This window comes from Falco cherrug, chromosome 2 (assembly GCF_023634085.1).
Source record: "Falco cherrug isolate bFalChe1 chromosome 2, bFalChe1.pri, whole genome shotgun sequence".
NCBI lineage: Eukaryota > Metazoa > Chordata > Aves > Falconiformes > Falconidae > Falco > Falco cherrug.
This window is the reverse complement of record NC_073698.1, coordinates 79,907,017-79,927,581: the sequence shown is the minus strand read 5'-3', so window position 1 is coordinate 79,927,581 and position 20,565 is coordinate 79,907,017. Positions and strand designations below refer to the sequence as shown.

Below are 20,565 nucleotides of genomic sequence, written 5' to 3'. Positions count from 1 at the left end.
ATCCTGGTACTTACTCTGAATCCATATATACCTTCCAAACTTTGTATTGCTTCTTCAGGCTCCCGCTGCACTGGCTGAAATACAGCTCCCTCCCTGTTTCAGTAAAATACAGTAATTTGTGACTGGCCTTTACCACTGCAAATACTGCGAAGCCTGGCTCAGCTGTGCTGCACGCTGGAGAGACAGCGCGAGGCTGCCTGGCCCCTGCCCCATCACGCACGGTCCCCCTGGAGGGCAGACATTAATTCTGCGTATGCAGAGACAGCGGGTAATGCAAGTGCTGCTCATCAGGATGCCCTTAAGGACTCGAAATGGCCTTTAGACACACGCAGATCAAATGCATACTGTGCTCGAATGCCCAGCAGCTCTGCACCTGAGCCATAAACTGCCAAATCCATCAGCTTTGGACCTTAAACGGCCATATTCCTGGCTCAACAACAGGGGGGGAGAGTCCTTGCGAACGCACAGCGAACCCGCGGCAGCGTCCCGGGACCCTGCGCCGCCAGCCGCGCCGCGCCGGGAGCCGCCGCCACACGGGACGGGTGGCCCAGCCGCAGCCCGGGCTGCCACCCAGCTCCTTCAGAGCCGAGCCTGGGCCGAGGGCAGCACACTCTCACGACAAGCACACGCCTCCCCTGGCGGGCCTTCCCCAGCGCTACCAGGTGCCGGTGGCCTCAGGAGCCGCTCGCCCCCCACGGGGAGGGTTCAGGCACCTCAGCGCCAGCCGCGGGCCGGCCCCTGCCCCCGGGTTACAGCCGCCCAGCGGCAGCCGCGCAACCCCCGGCGCTGCCCGCGACACGCAGGGGCGCCCCCAGAACAACGCCCCCGGGCCCGGGGCCTGACCCCGCCGGCGGGGGCGGAGGAAGGGGGTCTCGTAGCAACCCAAGACCATGAAGAAATCAAAGGAGGAAAGCAAGACAAAAGGTGAAGCAAAACAAGCGGAGAGCCGAAGGCGGCGGCGGCCGGGGAGGTGACCGCCCGAGCCCCGGCCGCACCGCAGCCGCCTTCCCAGCGCCTACCGGCGGGGAGCCGGGGCCGCCGCGCCCGCCGCACCCCCCGCCCGGCCACCGCTCCCGAGCAGCCCCGCGGCGGAAGGGGCCGCCGCCGCACAGGCGGGAAGCGGCGGCGACGCCCCCGCCCCGCCCCCGCCGCGAGCACGGCAGGTGCACGGCCGCCCCCCGCCCGCCGAGCCTACCCGCTGCCGCCGCTGCCGCCGGTGCTTCCTTCTTCCTGCCTGGCCTGCGCCGAGCCGAGCCGAGCGGCCGGGCGCGGCTGCGGGTCGCCGCCCGGCCGCGGGAGCTGCGCGGCGGGACCGGTCTGCCTGGGCCCCTCCCCACCGTGCCGTGGATGAGGAGGGCGCCCCGCGGCGGCGGGGCGGGCTGCGCCACGCCACGGCGGGGTTCCGGGCGGCTCGGCGGGCAGCCGGGCACCCCGGCGGCGGCGGGCCGGGCCGGGCCGGCGGCTGCCTAGAGCTGCGCCGTGGGCCGGGCCGTGCCGGCAGCGCGCCCCGCGGAGGCTGCGGGCCGCCTCTGTGACGGTGGGCGAAGCCTCCGGGGGGAACCGCTGCCCTCTCCCGGCCTCCCGCGGTTCCCCGGGCCTCGGCCGCCGCGGGGCTGAGGGGGCGGTGGCGAGTCCTCGGCCTGGCCCCGGCCCGCCGCGGGGAGCGGAGCCGCTCCGTGGGCCGGTGCCGCCCGCCATCCCCGCCGACCCACCTGTCACCCCGGCGGCCTCTCCCACCCCGGGCGCTCCGGAGCGGCGGCCCGACGCCCTCTGCTTTTGCCTCTGGTTCCCTCATCCCAGCAGGGCGTTTCCGTTTGCAGCAACCGTACGTATTTCAAAACTTAGTTATTTATATAAACGTGTACTTGCAGCTGCAGCTGTATTTCTTTATAGCGACCACCTCACCAGTGCAGATAACCCTGCGCTGGTTAGTTCATCCAAACTGAACAGCTGCCTACAGTCACCTTGTGCAGGTTTTGATTTCTCTGTATAACTGTTTATGCCTTGTAAAGTATCACCTGCCTGGCACAAGAAACCCACTTAAGATGCTCACTAAAATGTTCAGTTTTATTTTGTTTCTTCCCTCTCATCCTGCACTGCCTGCCCTGGTAATACCAATAAAAGAAATTTTGACTCCCAGTGTGATATTACTTAGGCCCCATATTTCAAACGCTGCAGACACATTGGTTAGCTTGGCTCTGCCATCCCACTGGCACCTTTCCTTCACTTTCTCCCAGTCAATAAACAAGCCCTCCTCCCTTATGACAATGTTTGCAGAACCAGGGTCTCGGTGCTACACCTGGACCATTGCAAATGCAGATGGGTGTTACACAACCTGCTGCTTTTAAACTTGTCACTGGCAGTTGTTGATTCCTGCTCAGGCTCACATCCTTCTAGCTGAGATTTGCAAGCAGTTTGTCAGAGGTTAAAAAAGTCTTCATAACACGTCCCCAAATGCTAGAAAGCTCCTACTTGAAAAGCTAATACACTGCTTTTGATTTTCATCTATCTTACCTTTTAAGGAGACTGTTTTGGTTCACAGATAAAAGCAAAAGCCACTGCTTGGCATCAGAAGGTCTCACGTTAGCACAGCTTTTACAGAACCATGTTGCAGTATAAGACAACCGACAGTCATCCAGTGTCTCAGGGAAAGGACAGTGCATAGTTGCTTTTTGACAGTACAGCTCCATGTCTTTTATGAATCCAAAAGAAAAATCATCTGCCCCAAACCCTCAGCAGCTCAGCTGAAATGGCTGATGCCCTGGGCAACAGGGCTTAGTTAACTCTTGGAGGGCTCTTAACATTTGGAGGTGGAGCACAAACATGCATGTCCCAGCACTGCTTTAGCTCTCCGCATGTCCTGTCCCCTGTATGATGATGGTGTGTGAACTGGAGGAGGAAATACTTCTAGCCTCCTTTGTTCTTCTGAGCAGGCAAGTTGTGGAAGTGCCCTTGTTTTACCAAGAGGGCATTAGTTCTCTGGGGTGGAAAAGCACATGGTAACATCAGATATAGATGGTGGAGTTACAGCCAGAATGAAGCATCTCTGTATGTTGATATTTATCTTTTCTGCTGTAACAACCATTTAGCAGAGGTAAAACTAGTCAGGGAATGCTCCTCCAAAAACAGTGAATTGCATGAATCATGTTGCTGCACTTTTGTACCAGCACAGGGAGGCACCCAGGCACTGTCTTTTCTGACTGGCACGAACACAGAAAAATGAAGATTTGTCTCTTTACAACAGAAAAGGTCAGACCCACCACAGTGCATTTGTTTGTATATATGATTAGCCATCCCAAATTATCACAACGACTATCATCATCATGTGGGATCCTGATATTTTTAAAATGGATGTCAGCTTGGCCCTTTTTAAGTTCCTTTAATAATTTAAACTTGCTTGAGTATCCTTCTATCTTCAGTTACAAGCGACTTGCAAAAAGCGTGACCTAAACAGCCGCAGAAATCTCTGATATTTTTTCATACTTAAAAGTAGAAACTGCATCTCCCATTAAAATAAACGTCCCTCATAACCCATTCCTCTAACATCATGGAAACCTGCTGGCTGTCACACTTGGCAGCTGAGCAGCTGCTCTCTCTGCTATGCCGGTGCTGGTCACCAGCAGCTACTACAGTTGCCAGAAGCTGTCAAGTAAGTACAAATGCAGAGGGAAGTGGCAGCATGAGCTTGTGCTGTTGGTTGCAAAACAGCCTGCTGGTATAGAGTATCAAAGGAGGGCCAGAGGTTCCTCGGAGATAAAAGGAGGTCTACAGCCAGGAATAAATGGTTAAAAAAACACAGAACACACACACACAAACACATTTTAAATAACATATTCGATCTAGAGCCTCACAGAAAAAAATAAAAAAGTCATTTTGCCAGTTCCTTTGCAGAAGGAAGTACAAATGAAAGATACAGTCCAGTAAATGGCTGTATTGAGTAGCAAGCGTGGCAGTGGTTTGGCTTCCTAAGCCTCTAGCAATGTTCACACTAGAGGAAATAGAAAAGGGCATGTTCTTGTCTGCAAAACCAAACAGAAGTAAAGATGTATGAGTTGACAGATGCTTAGCATGCCTCTCCTGGTGCTTCTCTCAGAAAAGGTACCCTAATTTCCTGGTTGACAGTTAAATTTTATGTCTGCTGAACAAGAGTGGTTAGTGCTCTTAAGTCCTGAAGTAGCAAAACATACTGAAGTTAGTGGATGTCAGCATAGTCTTTCCTTTGCTGAACAGGTGATGCTGGTTGCACAGAGGTCTGAATGCAGACTATGGTAACCTTTAGCTGATTAATGTATTCATTTTCTTTCCAGTAGATTGCACAAGTATATTTTAGTATTCATAATTGCACAGATGGAAAAGGCTAATCTGTTTTGCCACTGAGTGATCTCTATGTCTTAGGGGATCAGAAAAGTTCATAACTTCTTTATATAATACTGGGTTGTTAAATAGTATTTTACTATATAAAAATCGATATTTACTTAGGCTTTATTCCACACAAGTAGCAGGATTCTCAAGACTGATATAATCACAGCTTTTAGTTGCCATTATTAGTTTTACATGCTTTGTTTTCCCAACAGAGCAGCTGGGATATTGTATAAGCAATTCACATTAACACTGGCAGCAATCCAAATATGACCTGCCATCAAGCCTTGGCAGACAAAAAAAAAAATGTCCAAAAGAGCCAAAATAGAAAGAGACTTCAAAAGCTATGCCTGTATATATGGAAGTAGACAGGTATAGCAGTGGCCGCACTTAGAAATGGCTGGAGGTAAGCCAGCTGTGGTCTGGAAGCTATCTAGCTGAGACAGCTATCCTGCCTGTTGAGAAATTTTGGAGTCGGCACAGAGCCACATTAATGTGACTGCATAGTTTCCAGACTGCTACTTTCATCGCATCTAGCTTGCCAGGAAGCTAGTGAGAATCACCAGTGAGTAGCTTTAGGAAGAAACCAATGGACAAGACCACTGTGCCAGCACAGCCTTTTCCCCAGCCAGACCAGGATGGTACCTGAGTACTAAAGGCTACTTATGAAGAAAAATTCCTATAGCAAGTGGAACATTGAGAGGGAGGGGCAGTAAAACTCCCTCCAGGCCTCCTACATAAAGATAGATACTGCTATGACTGCAGGGGACATTTAGGAATAATGGCATTTATTTGAGCCCTGTGTGTTGCTTAGCAGGTCTCTGGTTCCATCCAGAAAAATGAGATCAGTGGTGCTGACCGTATGCTACTCTGACTCACCCCAGGGTTTTCCAGAGGGGTGGGCAGTGGGACTGTTAAATCACCTCCCACCGTCTAAGGAAAGATCTATAAAAAAGCAGTTGTGGCAGCAGGGGTGTCTGTTGGGGTAGGATCTGCTGGAAGGAGTCCTGGGCAGAGCTGCTGCACGTGACCTGTTGCTACAGCAATCAGTGGCCCCTTTAGGTAGGATGGAGGTTCCCTGGGTGGAGACTTAGATCAATTCTCATACCTTCAGCCACCTGTTCACAGAAAAATGAACAAGAATGTACTGAGAGTGCAGAATTAAAAAAAAACCAAACAAACACCAAGCTGTATTATTTTAAACGGAATCTGTAAAACAATATATAGATAATTTTTCATTACAAAAGAAGAACATCTATTTTGAGGAACTTATCTTGAATAATTTAATTCTGCTTCCAGCAGAAAATGGGAGACTTTCTCTTGTTACTTTGCCCTTATTTCTACTTTTCTTAAATTTCCTGGAGAGCTGAGTGGAAGTGAAGAAATGGCTACAGAAACAATTGCTGAGGATTAAACAGATGGAAACAAGCGAGTAGACTACCAATCGATTTAATTTCTCCATGTTTGTGGACTTGATCACTGGAGGGCAGTTAAACGAGAAAGGAGGACTAAGGCATTATTTTAATAGAAATCAAATACCTGAACAGTTACAAATACCGTGGTAAAACACAGTAGACCAGAACAGAAAGCTTATACTAAAGCAGTTGCCTTGCAAGTCATGTCTAAGAAGATGAAGTACCTTTAAAGGTATTCAAGCTGACAGGAATGGGGAGGCAGCAAATTAGTCCCATCTACCTCAGTCATTTCCTTCTCTATTGAATCCATTCTGAGTTACCAGCTAAGGATTTCAGATAGTATGGACAAAAGGACTGGACTTCTTAAGCTGTATGTCACAGCTATGACTAAATAAGTAAGCTTAGGTTTGAGGTTTTGTTCTTTTAATGAAACAAAACCCATTTCCAGAGGAAAGTAGAGAAAAATGTAGTATTAACACTGCTTTATTCTTATACTGACTATAAAGTATTTTTTTATCTCATGAATATCAACTGCTTTCTTGTTAGCAGTAGTAACGCTGACTGTTGTAAGTCTTGAGAAGAGACATTAGCAACAATTTCCTAAATGGAATAGAAGTGACCAAGCACTTTAGTGGAACGGGAGATCCCTTAGGTAAAAGAAAATACTTGACAATTTTCCCTTATTTCTGAAGAACGGAATGCACTCTGTACTTCAAAATGAGCAGTTAGGTCAGAGAAATGGGAGGCAGGGTATAAATACAGCAGAACACTTTCCCTTGGATATTTTGCAGGAGGGAACTGAAACTTTATATTTAGCCAAGATGCAAAAAAGTATTATTGGTATTTCAAGAATGGCTTTCATACAAACATTTCTTTTCTAATCATCCCACCTTCAGGATATCCCAATGTTAATTGTACTTGGAGGAGGCAGCGTAAACTGGATGCCTAGAAAGGTCATTTACTTGTTTTCCTGGCTTGGTTATGAGCACAAAAAGAGGCTTTCTTTACTCAGTATACAAACATACTGAACAGCTTTCATTTTGCCTGTAAAGGGCTTAAAAAGAGCTGTGTGGAGAGAAGTTCCCATTTTGCAAAGGGTTTTGACATTTTAGAATCTGTTTTCATTCTGAACTGGAGGAAAAATACCCCAATATATGGAAGTTAGTGACAGTAAATTCCACTTTGTCCACGGTTTGCTCCCATGAGCTAAAAAAATATTTTGAATTCTTAAAAGTGTGTCTGGTAGTATATATTGCAGAATAATAAAAAGGCCTGAAATGTTTATTCCCAAATAAGAAGTCTCTTTTAGATATTACTTTAATTCCTAATCCCAGTTTTCTTCCAAAAGGCTGGTGAAATCACCCTGGTTTCTATTCAAGTTTCAGGAGGAAGAGAGCTGGTTTCATGTTTTTTCCTGAGAACTCCAGTTTACACTTTGCTAGTATCTGATACTGACCATGGAGTACTCTAGACTGTGGTTTTAGCTTTTATAAGGAGAAAGATGTAAATGACTGTCTTCTAAGAGATAACAAAATATTTCCCTACAGATTCCTGTTCTTTAAATTCCTGTCAAAAGACATAATCTTGCCCGGGTCTGCCCTACCAAAAGCCATAAATGGTCATTTGCATCTCTAATTTAGCCCAGAGCAAAACTCAAACTGACTTGAGTGCCCAAGGACTGGCCCTCACAAAGTGCTGTCAGTAATCACTGAACAGTATGTGAAGTGAGGAAACCACACTGCGAATCAGGCAAATTACCTTCACTCTTCCTATTAATTCTGAATTTGTTAATTTTTTAATTTGAAAAGGCGGCTCCCTAGAGCCACATTTCTGGCAGGGTGGAGAGAAGCTGGTTCACAGGGGCATTGCCCCTGGAAGAAGGATGCATGGTAGAACAGGGGCATAGAGCAGGGGGCTCCTAGAGGGCAGGAATGCTGGAGTGCACCCTGCATCAATTAAGAAGCATGCTGCCTTTACCACATCAGTGGTGATGTGTGCACCCTGCTGTATTTTTATCACCCCTTTGAAGCAAGAGACTGATTGCAATATAAAGGCAAACAAATAGTACTGTTGTTTCTAATGTTCACTGTGCAACGTGTGTTTTCAAAGCTTAATCAGTGCTGGAAGGAGCCCCCAAGGCCAGGCCTGGCACAGCATTTTTCTTGCAAAACCTCTGCACTGCCAAAAGTCTCCCATTTCCTAACACAAGGTAAAGTCCAAAGAGAGCCAGGAGTGTAGCAGGCCTTAAAAGTGCCTTTTGGCCATTCCTCCCTATGGAGGAGCACTCTGGCTAAATTCAAAGTGAGGACCTGCAAAGCAGGATAAAGGGCTGTCCAGGGCTGTCCTTTCCTGCAGGAGTAAACTTACAGGGTCCTGTGCCTAGCAGTCTTTTTCTTTGCTGTATCACTGTCTGCCTCTGTTTGTAGACACCTCTAGCAGCAACAGCTTTGGGTTTCTCTGAAGTTTTCTGTCCCTCCAGGACTTCTGCTCAAATGGCAAACCAGGAGCTTCTCCAGGGTAGCTTGCAGCTGCAGCAGCTGCTGCCCTCTCCTGCCAGGGTGAATGACAGTCGGTGCCAGCAGCTGCCAGCTGAGCCAGCAGTAAGAGCAGAGCAGATGATCAGCACATCCACTGACTCTCTCAGGCCTCTTGCTGAATGAAGTTTATATGCAAGATCAGAGTGACCTTAAGAATATTTATGTTATTATGTTGGTCCTTTGACGGAAAAGGAAAAAGAACAAGAAAATGAGGATGATAGCAACCTTTCTTTCAATAATAACATACTTAAATCTTAACTTTAATCTGACATTGAAACAAACCCAAATGCAACTGGAAGACCAGAACCTACAAAACATATGCTCCTTGTCATTAATTATATGCATCTGTATAAGCTGTAGTTGTCCTCACAAGACTGTAACTGGGTATATAAAACTTTAAATGATGCTTCCCTCATTTAGGTCAAACAATGTGATCCTGACATACAGAGGTTTGTGCAATCTGCCACTTCTAGGTTCAGAGCAGTGTAAATCTTATGAAGAAATCGTTCTTGGCTGTTTCCCAAGAAAAGTGAACTCTTCCTCCTTCAGACCCTTTCCTCCTTTAGGACTTTGAAACAATACATCGAGCAAGAGCAGTTAAAGATCATTAGGGGGAGTGTCTCCAACGGCTTGTCACTGCTTCCTGTTTGTGCCACAGCTGTTCTCTGGGCTACATCAAATTTGAAGCCAAAAGAATAGCCAGTTATTTTTGTCATGGAGTTTAACAGGGTGCACCTCTAATGCATCCCAAACATATTCTCCCTTACAACTCTAAGCTGCAATGTCTGCTTAGAATTAATATGCCACTCAGACTAAGTAACCAGTTTTATAGAGACATTACCTTACCATAGATAAAATAATTCAGCCATCCTTAGGTGAAAGAAGAAACTGAGGCATCATCAGGAGTGAGAAAGGAGGAAATGCACGGACTGTGCTTCAGATAACACTCATATCCTGTTCTGCAGAAGGTAAGCAATCAAAGCAGTAGTTACATACTCTGCAGTTACTTATTAACTTAACAGAACAGTCATTATGCAAATTAGGCTTCCCTAGTCAAATGCTGGGGTTGTGCAGATAACACATCTATGTGGGGATAACCATACAGTTTTGAGTTAATAAATGCATAGCTTCTTAATGCTCTGCCAGCTAACAAAGTTTAATTTCAGTGGTTTTAAATGTTCCAAATGGAAAGCACTCCTAATTAGTAACTGGGTATTAACTCAGAAGCCCAAATGGTTCCTGTGACTTAAGAAAGCGGTGGTATTTAGCAATAGTTCTCTTCCTTTTTCATCTTTGCCCAACTGAAAACAAAAAGGCACATATGCCACATAAGTGACACATCTTAATAAATAAATACTATGTATTTATTATCTAAATACTGACTACTTAGATTCCTACCTATGAAAACTAAGAAAATTACCTGAATATGTAGTATATCTTTGTATAGAGATGACCCTGTTTTTCCTGTGGTTTGGGTGGTAAAGCTTTGACCTACAGTCTAAAGTGACCTCCATGTTTTCCAGCCACTTGCCACTCCTTTTGCTGCCTATCTCAGAAGCATCACCTCCTCTTCCCTGTGCTTAGTTAGCCGACTGCTTTTCACCACCCATATCCTCACATGGCTCCCCTTGTGAAACCTTGGCCATTCAATTATTTTGCAAAGTGATAGTGAGGTGATCTGCCTGCCTCCTGTATCACTGACAGGCCCCAAGTCCTGCCAAGCTCCTGCAAGCGCTGTGAAGCTGCTGCTGTGCAGAGGAGTGAAGTACCATTCACATTCAGCAAGACAACCCACCCTCAACATCTGCAGGAGGGGAGCATGAGCTGTAATGCAATCATCATCAACTCCCTTAGCCAAGGTAGATTTTTAGGGCTTTTTCCTCTGTAGAAAGTAAGAAAGCACTACCTCGTATCAAGGCAAATAAGATCTTTTTAAAGAGAGATTGGTTTTGAGTACTGCAGCTCATATATGAAACATTAATGCAACAAAAAATATAAAGCAGGTCTTTTCCATTTGGGGTATTATTGATACATATTAATGGACTGAGGGTGTCTATGATGTACTTTACCTCCTCTTTTTCCTTGTGAGCTACTCCCTTCTACTCCTCTTGGCCTTTTGAGAAAGGAGAGCTCTCCTCATGCTCCCCTGCATTGATTTAGCTGTAACCATATTAGTTCAGGAGGCTCTTGCCTGGCTGAGGTAACTGAACCTGCCATCTGAGTTATGTAGATCACTGCTGAGGCTAACTGAGTAGAGGTGTTTGGAGAAAAGTCAGAATACAGAGGATTCCCTACATATTAAGGTCATTGAGAATTATTGTAACTAAAAGGAGAAGAAAAAAAAAAGTGACATTAAAGCAGTTGTATGTGTGAAAGCAGAAGATGCTTAAATGATGTAAAAACCTGACTGACTCATCATTCTAATATCTCACTAGTAACACTGTTAGAACGGCCACCACCACAGTTTGGTGCAATTTAGAAAAAATAACAGGAGAAATTAACGCACAGTCCATTCGTTTATGCAGAAACATGGGAATTTCCAGGCCAGATCACACAGCGGTTTGGTGACTTCCAGTGCCTAAGCTCCAGAAGTGATTAGTGCCAGAGCATTTCCCTCCCTGTGTGCTGACCCCTGAATTACCCATACAGACCATTCAGATGCTCTTTGCATATAGAAAAGAAAGAAATCTCTTCAGAGTGCCCTGAAATGCAGGGCCTGACTGCTAATGGTATGCCAGTGCCCCAGGCATGCCAGTGGCAGCCCAAACGTGCTTCTGTGATGCCTCTTGAGCACATGTGGGTCCTCTGTTTCCAACCGTGCCATCGGGTGTGCACCAAGCCAGCTGTGGAAATCCTGTGGGATTTCAGTGGCTCGAGCTGAATGCCGAAGGCTTTCTGGCTGGAATTTAGGGAGTGTATTGAATTTCCAGTGGGATTCTCCAGGCTGTGTGTGGGGAACACGTCTGGTCTGTTGAGCAGATGAATGAGAGTTATCATCAGGCTGAAAACGTAAGATGTGAAACAAAAAGATAAGATCCATGAACAGGAATTTTTGAACATCATTAAACGTGACAGAAAAGAAAGAATGCAGGAATGGTTTTTAAATCTAAGACGTTGTTTACAGGCCAAACCAGCCAGCTCTACTGGGAGCTCTCTGAAGACTGAGGGCTCTGAGGTCACATCTCAAACGTCACCAGCCTGTTCCACGACCGTGAGGGTGGGAAAAGCTAAGCACAAGCCGCAGGAGGGAGACCAGTGACTGGGAAAGGTGGCGTCCCGCACCCCGAGCGCTTATTAACACGTCAGTCTCCTGGCGGCTGCCGCACCCCTCCCGGGCCTTCGGCGCCGAGAGCCACCCGGCAGCTCGGCAGCCCGGTAGCCCGCCTGGGGAGGGGGCAGCTCCCCGCTCCCGCCGGCCGCCGCCGCTTCTCCTCAGCGGCCAGACGGCGGCCCCGCGCGCCCCTCCCGCCCCGCCACCGCGGAGAGGGGCGGGGCCGGCCCGTTGCTCTCAGCACCCGGGACAGCAGCGCGCGCCCCGGCGGCTGTTGCCATGGCAGCCACGGCGGCGGCGGACCCCGCCCTCCCCCGCGCGCCTCGGTTGCCGCGGTGACGGCGACGTCGCGGTCATGTCGGACCTGAGCTCGGAGCTGACCGAGGAGGCCGAGGCCGATCTGGGGGTCCGCCGGGGCGGTCTGGGGGGCCGCTGAGCAGCACGGGCGGGGGCGGCCCTGCCCCGTCCCCGCTGGGAGCATCCGCCGCCGAGGGCGAGGGGGGGAGCGGGGCAGGCAGCGGCCCACCGCCACGGGCACCTCGGGCGGCCGGGGGGAGCGCCAGCGGGGAAGGGAAGAGCCAACGTGACCGGCCACGGGGGCTCGGGTACTGTGTGCCGGCCGTGCCCAGCCCGGGGAGCTCCCGGGGCGCTGCTTCCCTGGGCACCAGCCTCTCGCAAGCGGGGCTGTGCCGTTTCGGTTGGGGCCTTCCTGACTTTCTCCAGCGGATGACAAGTCACCCGTACTGCCCAGCGGTGTGTCAGGGCGGGAGGAAAGCCTCTGGGTGCCAGGATCTGGTGAAAATGTCTGCATAAGCAGTACATCTGTTGGCCAGGTGCTCCTGCAGTCTCTGATTCAAGCCACACCGGAGCTTCTTGAGCAAACACCTGTTTCCTCTCTCTAATGAGGTTAGAGTCAGTCAGGTCTAGGCCTCTTAAACAATTTTTTTCCACACTTGATCAGGAGTATGATGGTGAACGCAATTCAGAAGGTGAGCGACATGGACATGGAAAAGCACGTCTCCCCAATGGTGATACATATGATGGAGAATATGAACATGGTCTCAGAAGTGGACAGGTAAGACAATGACAGAAGGCAGCCGTCGTGCTTATGTTTCAGCAGTTCTGTTAGTTTGGGCACTGTACTGAAACAAGAGTGAGAACTGACAAATATTTTATCTATACCCAATACATTTCAGGGGACCTACAGATTTAGAAATGGTGCTTGCTACACTGGAGGATATCTTCAAAACAAAAAGCATGGCCAGGGAACTTTTTTTTATCCAGATGGATCCAAATACGAAGGTAACACACTGAAGAGAGTTCCAAGGATTTCTATAACTGAAATGAGACTTCCCCCCCAACCCCAAATGAAAGGAGATGATAGTGAACTGGAGAATGTATTATTTTAAGAAGATGAATTTGCTATGAAATTGGTTTGTTTGTTTTTTGGTTTTTTTACTGCAAGGTCTAAGAAGTATGTGTTTTACTTGTGGGAATTTATGTTGATTATTGTGCGGAATGTAGTATTTAGTAGCAGTTTATTCTTCTTGTCATGTCCTTGTCTCAAGTAGGGTGTTCCAAGTTCTGAAAAATATTAAATATCTTTTACAAATCAGTGCAATCAGTAGAAGACAGTATAGTTACTTATTTCTGAATAAAGATTAGAACCACAGATGTGTTCAGGATAAAATATTTCAGGACTTTATTAGGTCTATTCTTAAAACATTGTCTACTGATTAGAGCACTTACTCAGGGAGTGGGATGCCTCTGAAGTTTGAAGAAATTGAAAGTCACACTATTTCCCCTCTTCCAGAAGAGTACCTGAAGGATTCTGAATATCAGTTAGGTTTCCATGGACAACATTTCCCTGGAATAGGGAAATTCTAGACAAGAAAGAATATTTGCATTGTGAGGGCTTGAAAAAGAAAGCAACAAGAGCAGCCCAATCGTGCCTTATGGGAGCATATGCATGTGTCATTTAAATTATTTTTTTAATTTCTTTTAAGTTTGAATAGAAAAGTAGTTAAGACACTCAATCTAGCATCCTTTTGAGTATATATTGCTCCTGACAAACAGGAAAGTTTTAGCAAATGTGTGAAACTAAAGTAGTGCCTCTTTTTATTTGAGTGGAAATGTCACATTACCTAATGGCACTGCCATACATGACCAAATTTAAAGACAGGAGCAGGATGTTACATGGCTTCTTGTGTTCATAATGATAATGGAAAGTGATAATGAAGACAGACTGTGATGGACAAAATGAAAGAGTGGTCAAGCAGCTGCATAAATATATGTGGAAAGTGACGGAGAAGGGAAAAAAGAGCAAGGGTTTAGAATAAGGAATGGTGTAAGGAATCACAGTGGTGTCATAGTTTTCTTTTCCTTCCCTAATAATTCACGTATGATAACTTTACAAGCTGACCACTATATCACACAATGAAACAAACCACATCTCACTCTGTTTTTATCGCATTTTTATTAAAGGAGACTGGGTGAATGATCAGAGACACGGCTACGGAAAGTATATGTATGCAAATGGAGACACCTATATTGGAGAATGGTTTAACAACAATAGGTTTGTTTCATTCTTACAGTTATGTTTCAAGTCACCCAATGGCATTAAAATGTAAAGTTTATTCTCAAGGCACAGCTGACTGCAGTAAATCAAGTGCTACTGGATGACCTTGGCAATTTAGTCCAACTTGAGCCATTTCAGCTACTTAAATAATACAGTTTTAATACCTTAAGTATAACACATCCTGAATTCTTAATATTCAGTAATAGAAAGCAAAATTATTATTTTCTCCTTAGGCATGGGCAAGGTACATATGTCTATAAAGACACAGGATCTAAGTATGTTGGTGGTTGGGTAAATGGAAACCAGGAAGGAGAAGCTGAACTTATCCACCTAAACCATAGATTTAAGGGCAAGTTTTTGAATGGAAATGTAAGTGTGCTGAAAAGCTCTCTATTCATCTGAACAGTAAGCATGAAATTGTCTTAATTTGATCTGTTTCCACTTAAAATAAGAAGCTAGGCTCTTGATCTTTTGCAGTATTTCTTGTACCATAAGTGTAACATATGTGTCTGTGTCTGTAGGTCACAATGCCAAGTTTCTCTGCAACTTTGCTTTCAAACTATGCTGTTATTCACTATAGTACGAATTTTGTAGTAAAGTGTATTTTACATTTATATGCTTAGAATTTACTAACTTTATAGTTCTGCTGACTTCTTCCTATCTTTGTGCAGCCTTTAGGTCATGGCAAATATGTCTTTGATATTGGGTGTGAACAGCATGGTGAATACATAGAAGCAGAACAGGTAAAAGAAATAGTGCGAATTATACTGAATATCAGAGAACTCAGTAAATCAAATCTTTTGTTGAGTAATCTATAAAATGCCTTACAGACACTGATGTTAAAGTAGATCTAACCAGTCAAAAAAGGGTAGAAACTCATGCTGCTTAAGAATTAATGAGGTTTCATTTTGCTTTTTTCTTTAGCTTCTCTACTGTGTGAGCTTTGACAAGTACAAGGTGTGATTTTTGCACTACTTGCAAAAGTTTCAAACCACAGAATAATGTAGATGTAATTATATATTTAACCTGTATTCTACTTTGTTCTGAAGACTAGAAAACAATGAAAAGTATTTCTTCTTATATTTCTGGATTGCTTGATGCTATGTGTACAAATGGTAATTTCCAGAAGATTCATGTTTTGGAAATATGTCCCATTGTTGTTCTGGTCCTGTTAGGAGCTTAATAGCCACAGCTCCTAATAACTATAGGGAGCCGCTGTGATCAGAGCCTGCTTTTCCTTCTCCTTTATGCATGAATGTTTTAAAACATTTCTGATTAATATGGTGCAAAACAGCTATAGAAATAAGTAATATATCTTAATGTTATTGTTTTGTTTTCAAGAAAATATGCTAAATTTTAGCTTAGAGTTTGCTACTTCTGTCGTCTGACACATTAGTTCCCATTACACACTCAGTTCTCCAATGCAGCAATTGTTTCTTAAGACAAGGACAAAACCATAATTGAAAAAAATTCCTATCATTAGTGATAGAGATTTGCAAAACATGGGGACTGTTTTGCTTTCTTGGATAAAAGCAAGATATCCTCAAATTGTCAGATTCATATGAGTATCCAAAGCAGTGTGTATCTAGTATCCTCAGTTCAGTTGGGAATTGTTAGATGTGCTGATTTTGGAATATTAGGCCATTGATGTAGGAGTTTAAACATGAACTTAGGAACCCAAGCACTCAGCTTCTGAAAATCGTTACTCTCAGAAACAGTAATTTCTTCTCATGTGAATGCTGTAGTGACTGTGCAAAGCAATGGACAGTGCTTTGTCTCACTAAAGTAAGATTAAATTTTGCCTCTTTGCTTTAATTGAAGTAATTGCAGAACAAGGCCCATTTAAAAAAAATTAAAAGAAAGTAGCTTGCAATACAGGTGATGATTCCATTACTAAGGCTCCTTCATATTTGGATAAAATAAAGCATGATTTTAAAAATAAAATAATAATCTTCAAATTTCAAAAACATACGCTTTGTGCAGAATCTTACTGCTTCCTAGATCCTTTCCAAGGTCTTCCCTAAGCAAAGACTGAGGCAGAAAGAGCTGTTTTGCCACTCTGTTCCTGTGTAACATAGACAGCATAGCATCTACTGGACAGAGCATCAGGTCTTATCCACCTCTGTTATACTGTAGGTAGGCACAGAGGAGGAGATGTAGTTAATAGGCCCCTCACAGCCATTCTGTTTAAGAAAGAGAAAAAAAATTAGCTTAAATAAAACAAGCTGGCAAGCATTGATCATTAGTAATAGTCAACTGACTTCATCAAGGTTCAAAGTGTAGTTCTCTTTCAAAATTTGTGGCTGCTGAAGTTCTTCCACCTGTAAATACTTTAAAAGGCCATGTCATTGCCATTTTGAGGCCAGATAAAGGTTTTAGTACAAAAAACGATCATAGAATCATAGAATCATTTAGGCTGGAAAAGAACACGGAGTCCAACCATTAATCTAGCACTGCCAAGTCCACCACAGAACCATGTCCCCAGGTGGCACATCTACAGGTCTTTTAAAAACCTCCAGGGATGGTGACTCAACAACTTACCTGGGCAGCCTGTTCCAGTGCTTGACAACCCTTTTGGTGAAGAAATTTTTCCTAATATCCAGTTTAAACCTCCCCTGGTGCAACTGGAGGAAATCTTAGTTACTCCCTTAATAGCCTGTAAGATGAGATGTTGGATTTCATGAGTTTCTTCTAGGATAAAGGAGAAGAGGAGGAACCCTCATTACTTGTCACACCAAAATGGAAAGCATCAGAAATTACCAAATTAACTCCTCAAGGGGAAAACACACCTTTTCCCAGAAAAACCTCCTTAGTGGTAGCAGCAGAAGCAGAGGCAGTGGAAGAAAGAGCAGCAGCAGCAGTAACTGAAGAGGAGAAAATGCCAGCAACTACAGGTTTGTTCTGCTAGAACAGCTGGAAACTCCGTGCTTGGACTATCCTCCAAAACTGTGTTCTTCAGGTTTAATATCAAGTGGTATTAGCGTTTTGGGTTTTTTTATCGTTTGTTTGTTTGTTTGTTTTCTTTCCCCTATAATTTACCACATATTGAATGTTAGGAACTTCCAAGTCTGTTCATGAACTGCACAATATATATATATCTGTCTGTTTTATCTCACACAGCATAATGAGATAAAACTGTCATGGGAAGCCTGTAAATCATTTTAGTCTGTATCATGGCTTGTTATACACTTAATTATAAACAGTCACAGAAGATTTTGTGGGATTTCTCATGTGAGTAAAGACTACAGACCTCAGTAGGAGTTATTAGCTACTGCATGAAAACAATGGCTGAGTGCAATTTTGTAAAATTAATTTGCTTTGCCATTTCTAATTTCTTGTATTTCAGTCACTGATGGGTCTGCTGAGGGTAGTGATGATGAGCCTTCCCTTCATGAAGCATCCAGGGAAGTTTTTAGCCCAGTAAAGTATGCAGGAGAGGAAGATGAGGGAAGCAGAGAAGAAGAAAACAAAGATCAGGAGGATCACGGTGAGGAATGGGGCACAGATGCTCATTCTTCAATTAACAATCAGGGTTTGAAATTATGTATTTCAATCAGCTGAAGAGATGCTGCTGCTGAGAGGTCCATTATCAAGGTGAAGAGACCATGGGAACCTAGACCTTTCATGAGGGGGGCAGTCCTCTAAAGATGTAAACTGCTTTTAAGTAGTCAAGTTTATATACTGTAACAGTACAAATGAGAAGTGACAATCCTGTGCAGCATTATCTATGCATGTACAGTTGACAGCACTTGCACAGCTGACTTTATAAGTGATTGCATTTACCAACTTTTTTTTTAATACAAAAATGAGAGAGAAACTGCAAAATTCATGAGGTTTTCAGCAATCCACTTTTCTGTCATGAATGGAATTGTGTATTCTTATTCTCTCAACTGAAGTTAGAAAGCAGGCAAAACAAATCTGAAGAAACAAATTTTAGATGTTGTTATGCATTATGGTTTGAACAGTCTCTGGCTGATTTGTTTCTCCTACAAACCAAAGAGATTTGGAATTCAGATGCTCACATTTTCTTTCAGGCAGTTCAGAAGCTTGTTTTAAATACAAAATTACTAAGAAGCAACAAAAGGTTGTGTCTTTTATTGCTTTGTTTACTCATATTTAGCCTATAGGCCTCCACCCAACTGTGGTGTTTATATTTATTGTTAACTTTTACATATTTGAGGTACGAAAATATAACATAAATTTATCCATTTGTAGTCAGTCCATTTTACAATAAGTCAAAGCAAAGCACTATCCACAGGGATCAGAAAGACTATTAAGACATGTGAAAATGCCTGGAGGTATACACTAAACATTTCGGTCAGCCCTTGGAATTTTTATAGTTTATTTGCTCTCATTTTTTACCCATCACCTCTGAAGGTGCTTTCCTGCTTCAGGACAGACTAGCCAGATAGCTGATTGATCTGCTGTGTAGGACTGACTTCTTAAAAGGTCCCTGTGGGGTTTTTTTTGGGTTTTTTTTTTGGGGTCAGATTCAGCAGAAATCTCAGCAGGTTTCCTGCATACCTCTGCTTTGGATTTGGCAAAAGTTCATTGAGCCTGGTTTGTCTCAAAGTCTCTTGGACTCAAATAACTATTTTGGCTGAACTTGATTCTAGTAAATTTTCTGGCCTACCACAATGAAGCAGTTCTGGTATCCCCATTGTTTTTTGTGGGTTTTTAAATGTTTGTTGTGTTTTTTTAAAGAACAAATGGACCCAAGTATTTGTCAGAGACAGCATAGATGCAGATACCAATGCATGAAAACAGAAATGGGATAAATGTTCTCAAAGTTCCTTCCAGCTCTTTATTTCTAGAATCAAAGAGATGTATAATATCATCCATTATACATTTTTCATCATAGGTCTACATCCTTTATTAATTAGGCAACATATTTTCCTTTTGTCTTTATGTTTAGTAAGATTAAGTTATAGTAAGAGGAAATGATTTGAAGAAAATATGCATACTGTAAAGAGCAGATGTAACAAAATCTGTTTTCATGCAGCCTTATATTCTTTGTCCTATTACTGTCATTTTTTTCCACAGAGGAATTCCATTCTCCTTGTTCCACATTTCTTATGATACTGTCTAAGTAGGAGACATTCTTTGGCTATTCCAGAGTTACATATGGGCCGGCTGGCAGACTGTGTGTACTGAGTCTGTCTGGCAGCTGACAAACAATGTATGACAATGAAATTCAAGTATTGGCAGTGAAAGGCAGTAGGGAAGAAGGACTGAGGTAGACAGAATAGTCCTAGAATTATGTTTCCAGTATTTTATAATAAAATGCATCCCTACACCCTGTCTTTCCTTTGCCTCCGTAGGAACTACTGGTTTAGAGGATAAGGAAGATGAATCAAAGGAAGCAGAGTAATTGGACAGAACTAAAGACAAAGAGCCAAGAGTAAGCCTTTTATTATGGTAAACCTGCATTAGTTTTGTTCATAAAAGGCTGAGTTAAGATGCTTTGAATAAACATTTCTGTCACTGTTCTGTCTGGAATATATATCTCTGCAACTTTTATGATCTCAAGCGTGTGCAGTATCACGTGTATGTGTGTGTGTGTTGCAGCTCAGTCACATGTTTCTTATTTACCATATAGCCTTCCTGAAGTTGTTCAGAGGAGACTCTCTACTGATCAGGGTGAGGAAGCAGATCTGTAACAAATTTACAGGCCTGGAGCATGAGGTAGAGAGGTGCCAGCAGGTAGAATTTGCTTTTGAAGCAAAATAACTGGTTTTGGCCCGGTAGGGGTAAGAGATGTTGTACTGATATTGCTGAAACAGATAAGGAAACGAGCCACATTAAATAAATAGAGTTTATTATTCCTTCTGTGCAATTTTTCTCCTATCAAAAATGTCATAGTGAGAAAATTCCTATGCAGTCTTTCCCCTCCTATCTTACATGTCATTTTGTTCACAGTTTCTTATCACACTGGTGTGACTTCAGTGAACATTTTTAGAGGTGGTTATCTTTTCCTCTTTTTGCTTGCTTTGGCAAACTACTGCATTTCTGTTATTGCTGTAGCTAGATCAAAGCATACTTGGCTTGCTAATGTTGGGGGCTTTGTCTTTTTATAAACAACTAAAAATGATTAGTTTACTTGCTAGTTTTAATATATTATATTGTAAATTTGAGAAATACCTGGACAACGTATTTCTCAACTCATTGCCTTTTTAAAGTAATCTTCAGGTCAAGCTGAATTAATTCTTGGATGATTTAGATTACCTTTTCCCCTGCAGCACTGTACTGTTTATTAGTACGTGAGTGACCTCCAGTGGTATACCTGTAAAAAAATGCATCCTGTCTGGAGTACAATCAAGGAAAAAGGTCTGGAAGTCTCTAATGTATTACAAAGTGCTCCCTTAGAAATTGGCTTACCACCAGTGCTTTAGTTGGAGGAGACAT

At 44.0% G+C, this 20,565-nt stretch overlaps 2 protein-coding genes across 13 annotated transcripts in view; one reads left to right on the top strand and one right to left on the bottom strand.

The window, feature by feature from the left end:
* Nucleotides 1-1,453, bottom strand: part of SLC37A1 (solute carrier family 37 member 1) — a 43,372-nt gene extending 41,919 nt beyond the window's left edge. For 3 of the 10 annotated variants that reach the window (XM_055701553.1, XM_055701549.1, XM_055701547.1), the window contains exons 1-2: nt 1,196-1,453; nt 15-93 (exon numbers count right to left, since the gene is read on the bottom strand). The gene's annotated coding sequence lies outside the window, so the exon portion shown is untranslated. Of the gene's footprint in view, nt 1-14; nt 426-1,195 lie in introns of those variants that run through there. The other 7 variants (XM_055701550.1, XM_055701556.1, XM_055701552.1 and 4 more) reach the window with 5 other exon arrangements.
* Nucleotides 1,454-1,691: 238 nt separating this feature from the next.
* On the top strand, nt 1,692-19,871 carry RSPH1 (radial spoke head component 1). 3 transcript variants are annotated; one of them, XM_055701560.1, is made up of 10 exons: nt 1,692-1,825; nt 9,187-11,988; nt 12,544-12,657; nt 12,779-12,884; nt 14,067-14,157; nt 14,394-14,529; nt 14,832-14,903; nt 16,856-17,054; nt 17,507-17,647; nt 19,482-19,871. In XM_055701560.1, the coding sequence occupies exons 2-10, from the start codon at nt 11,938-11,940 to the stop codon at nt 19,529-19,531; spliced, it is 960 nt and encodes a 319-aa protein (XP_055557535.1). In that variant the 5' UTR covers nt 1,692-1,825; nt 9,187-11,937; the 3' UTR covers nt 19,532-19,871. The 3 variants fall into 3 exon arrangements, with proteins under 3 accessions (XP_055557535.1, XP_055557534.1, XP_027660269.1); XM_055701559.1 differs by having other exon boundaries at nt 1,701-9,279; nt 11,436-11,988; XM_027804468.2 differs by lacking the exons at nt 1,692-1,825; nt 9,187-11,988 and having other exon boundaries at nt 12,008-12,657; nt 19,482-19,868.
* The last annotated feature ends 694 nt before the right edge of the window (nt 19,872-20,565 follow it).

Coding starts and splice junctions, on each gene's coding strand:
- RSPH1 (XM_027804468.2), top strand. CDS start 12,484: ATGAGGTTAGAGTCAGTCAGGTCTAGGCCTCTTAAACAATTTTTTTCC. Junction 14,530..14,831: donor GCAAGTTTTTGAATGGAAAT/GTAAGTGTGCTG, acceptor ATCTTTGTGCAG/CCTTTAGGTCATGGCAAATA. Junction 17,055..17,506: donor GAAAATGCCAGCAACTACAG/GTTTGTTCTGCT, acceptor CTTGTATTTCAG/TCACTGATGGGTCTGCTGAG.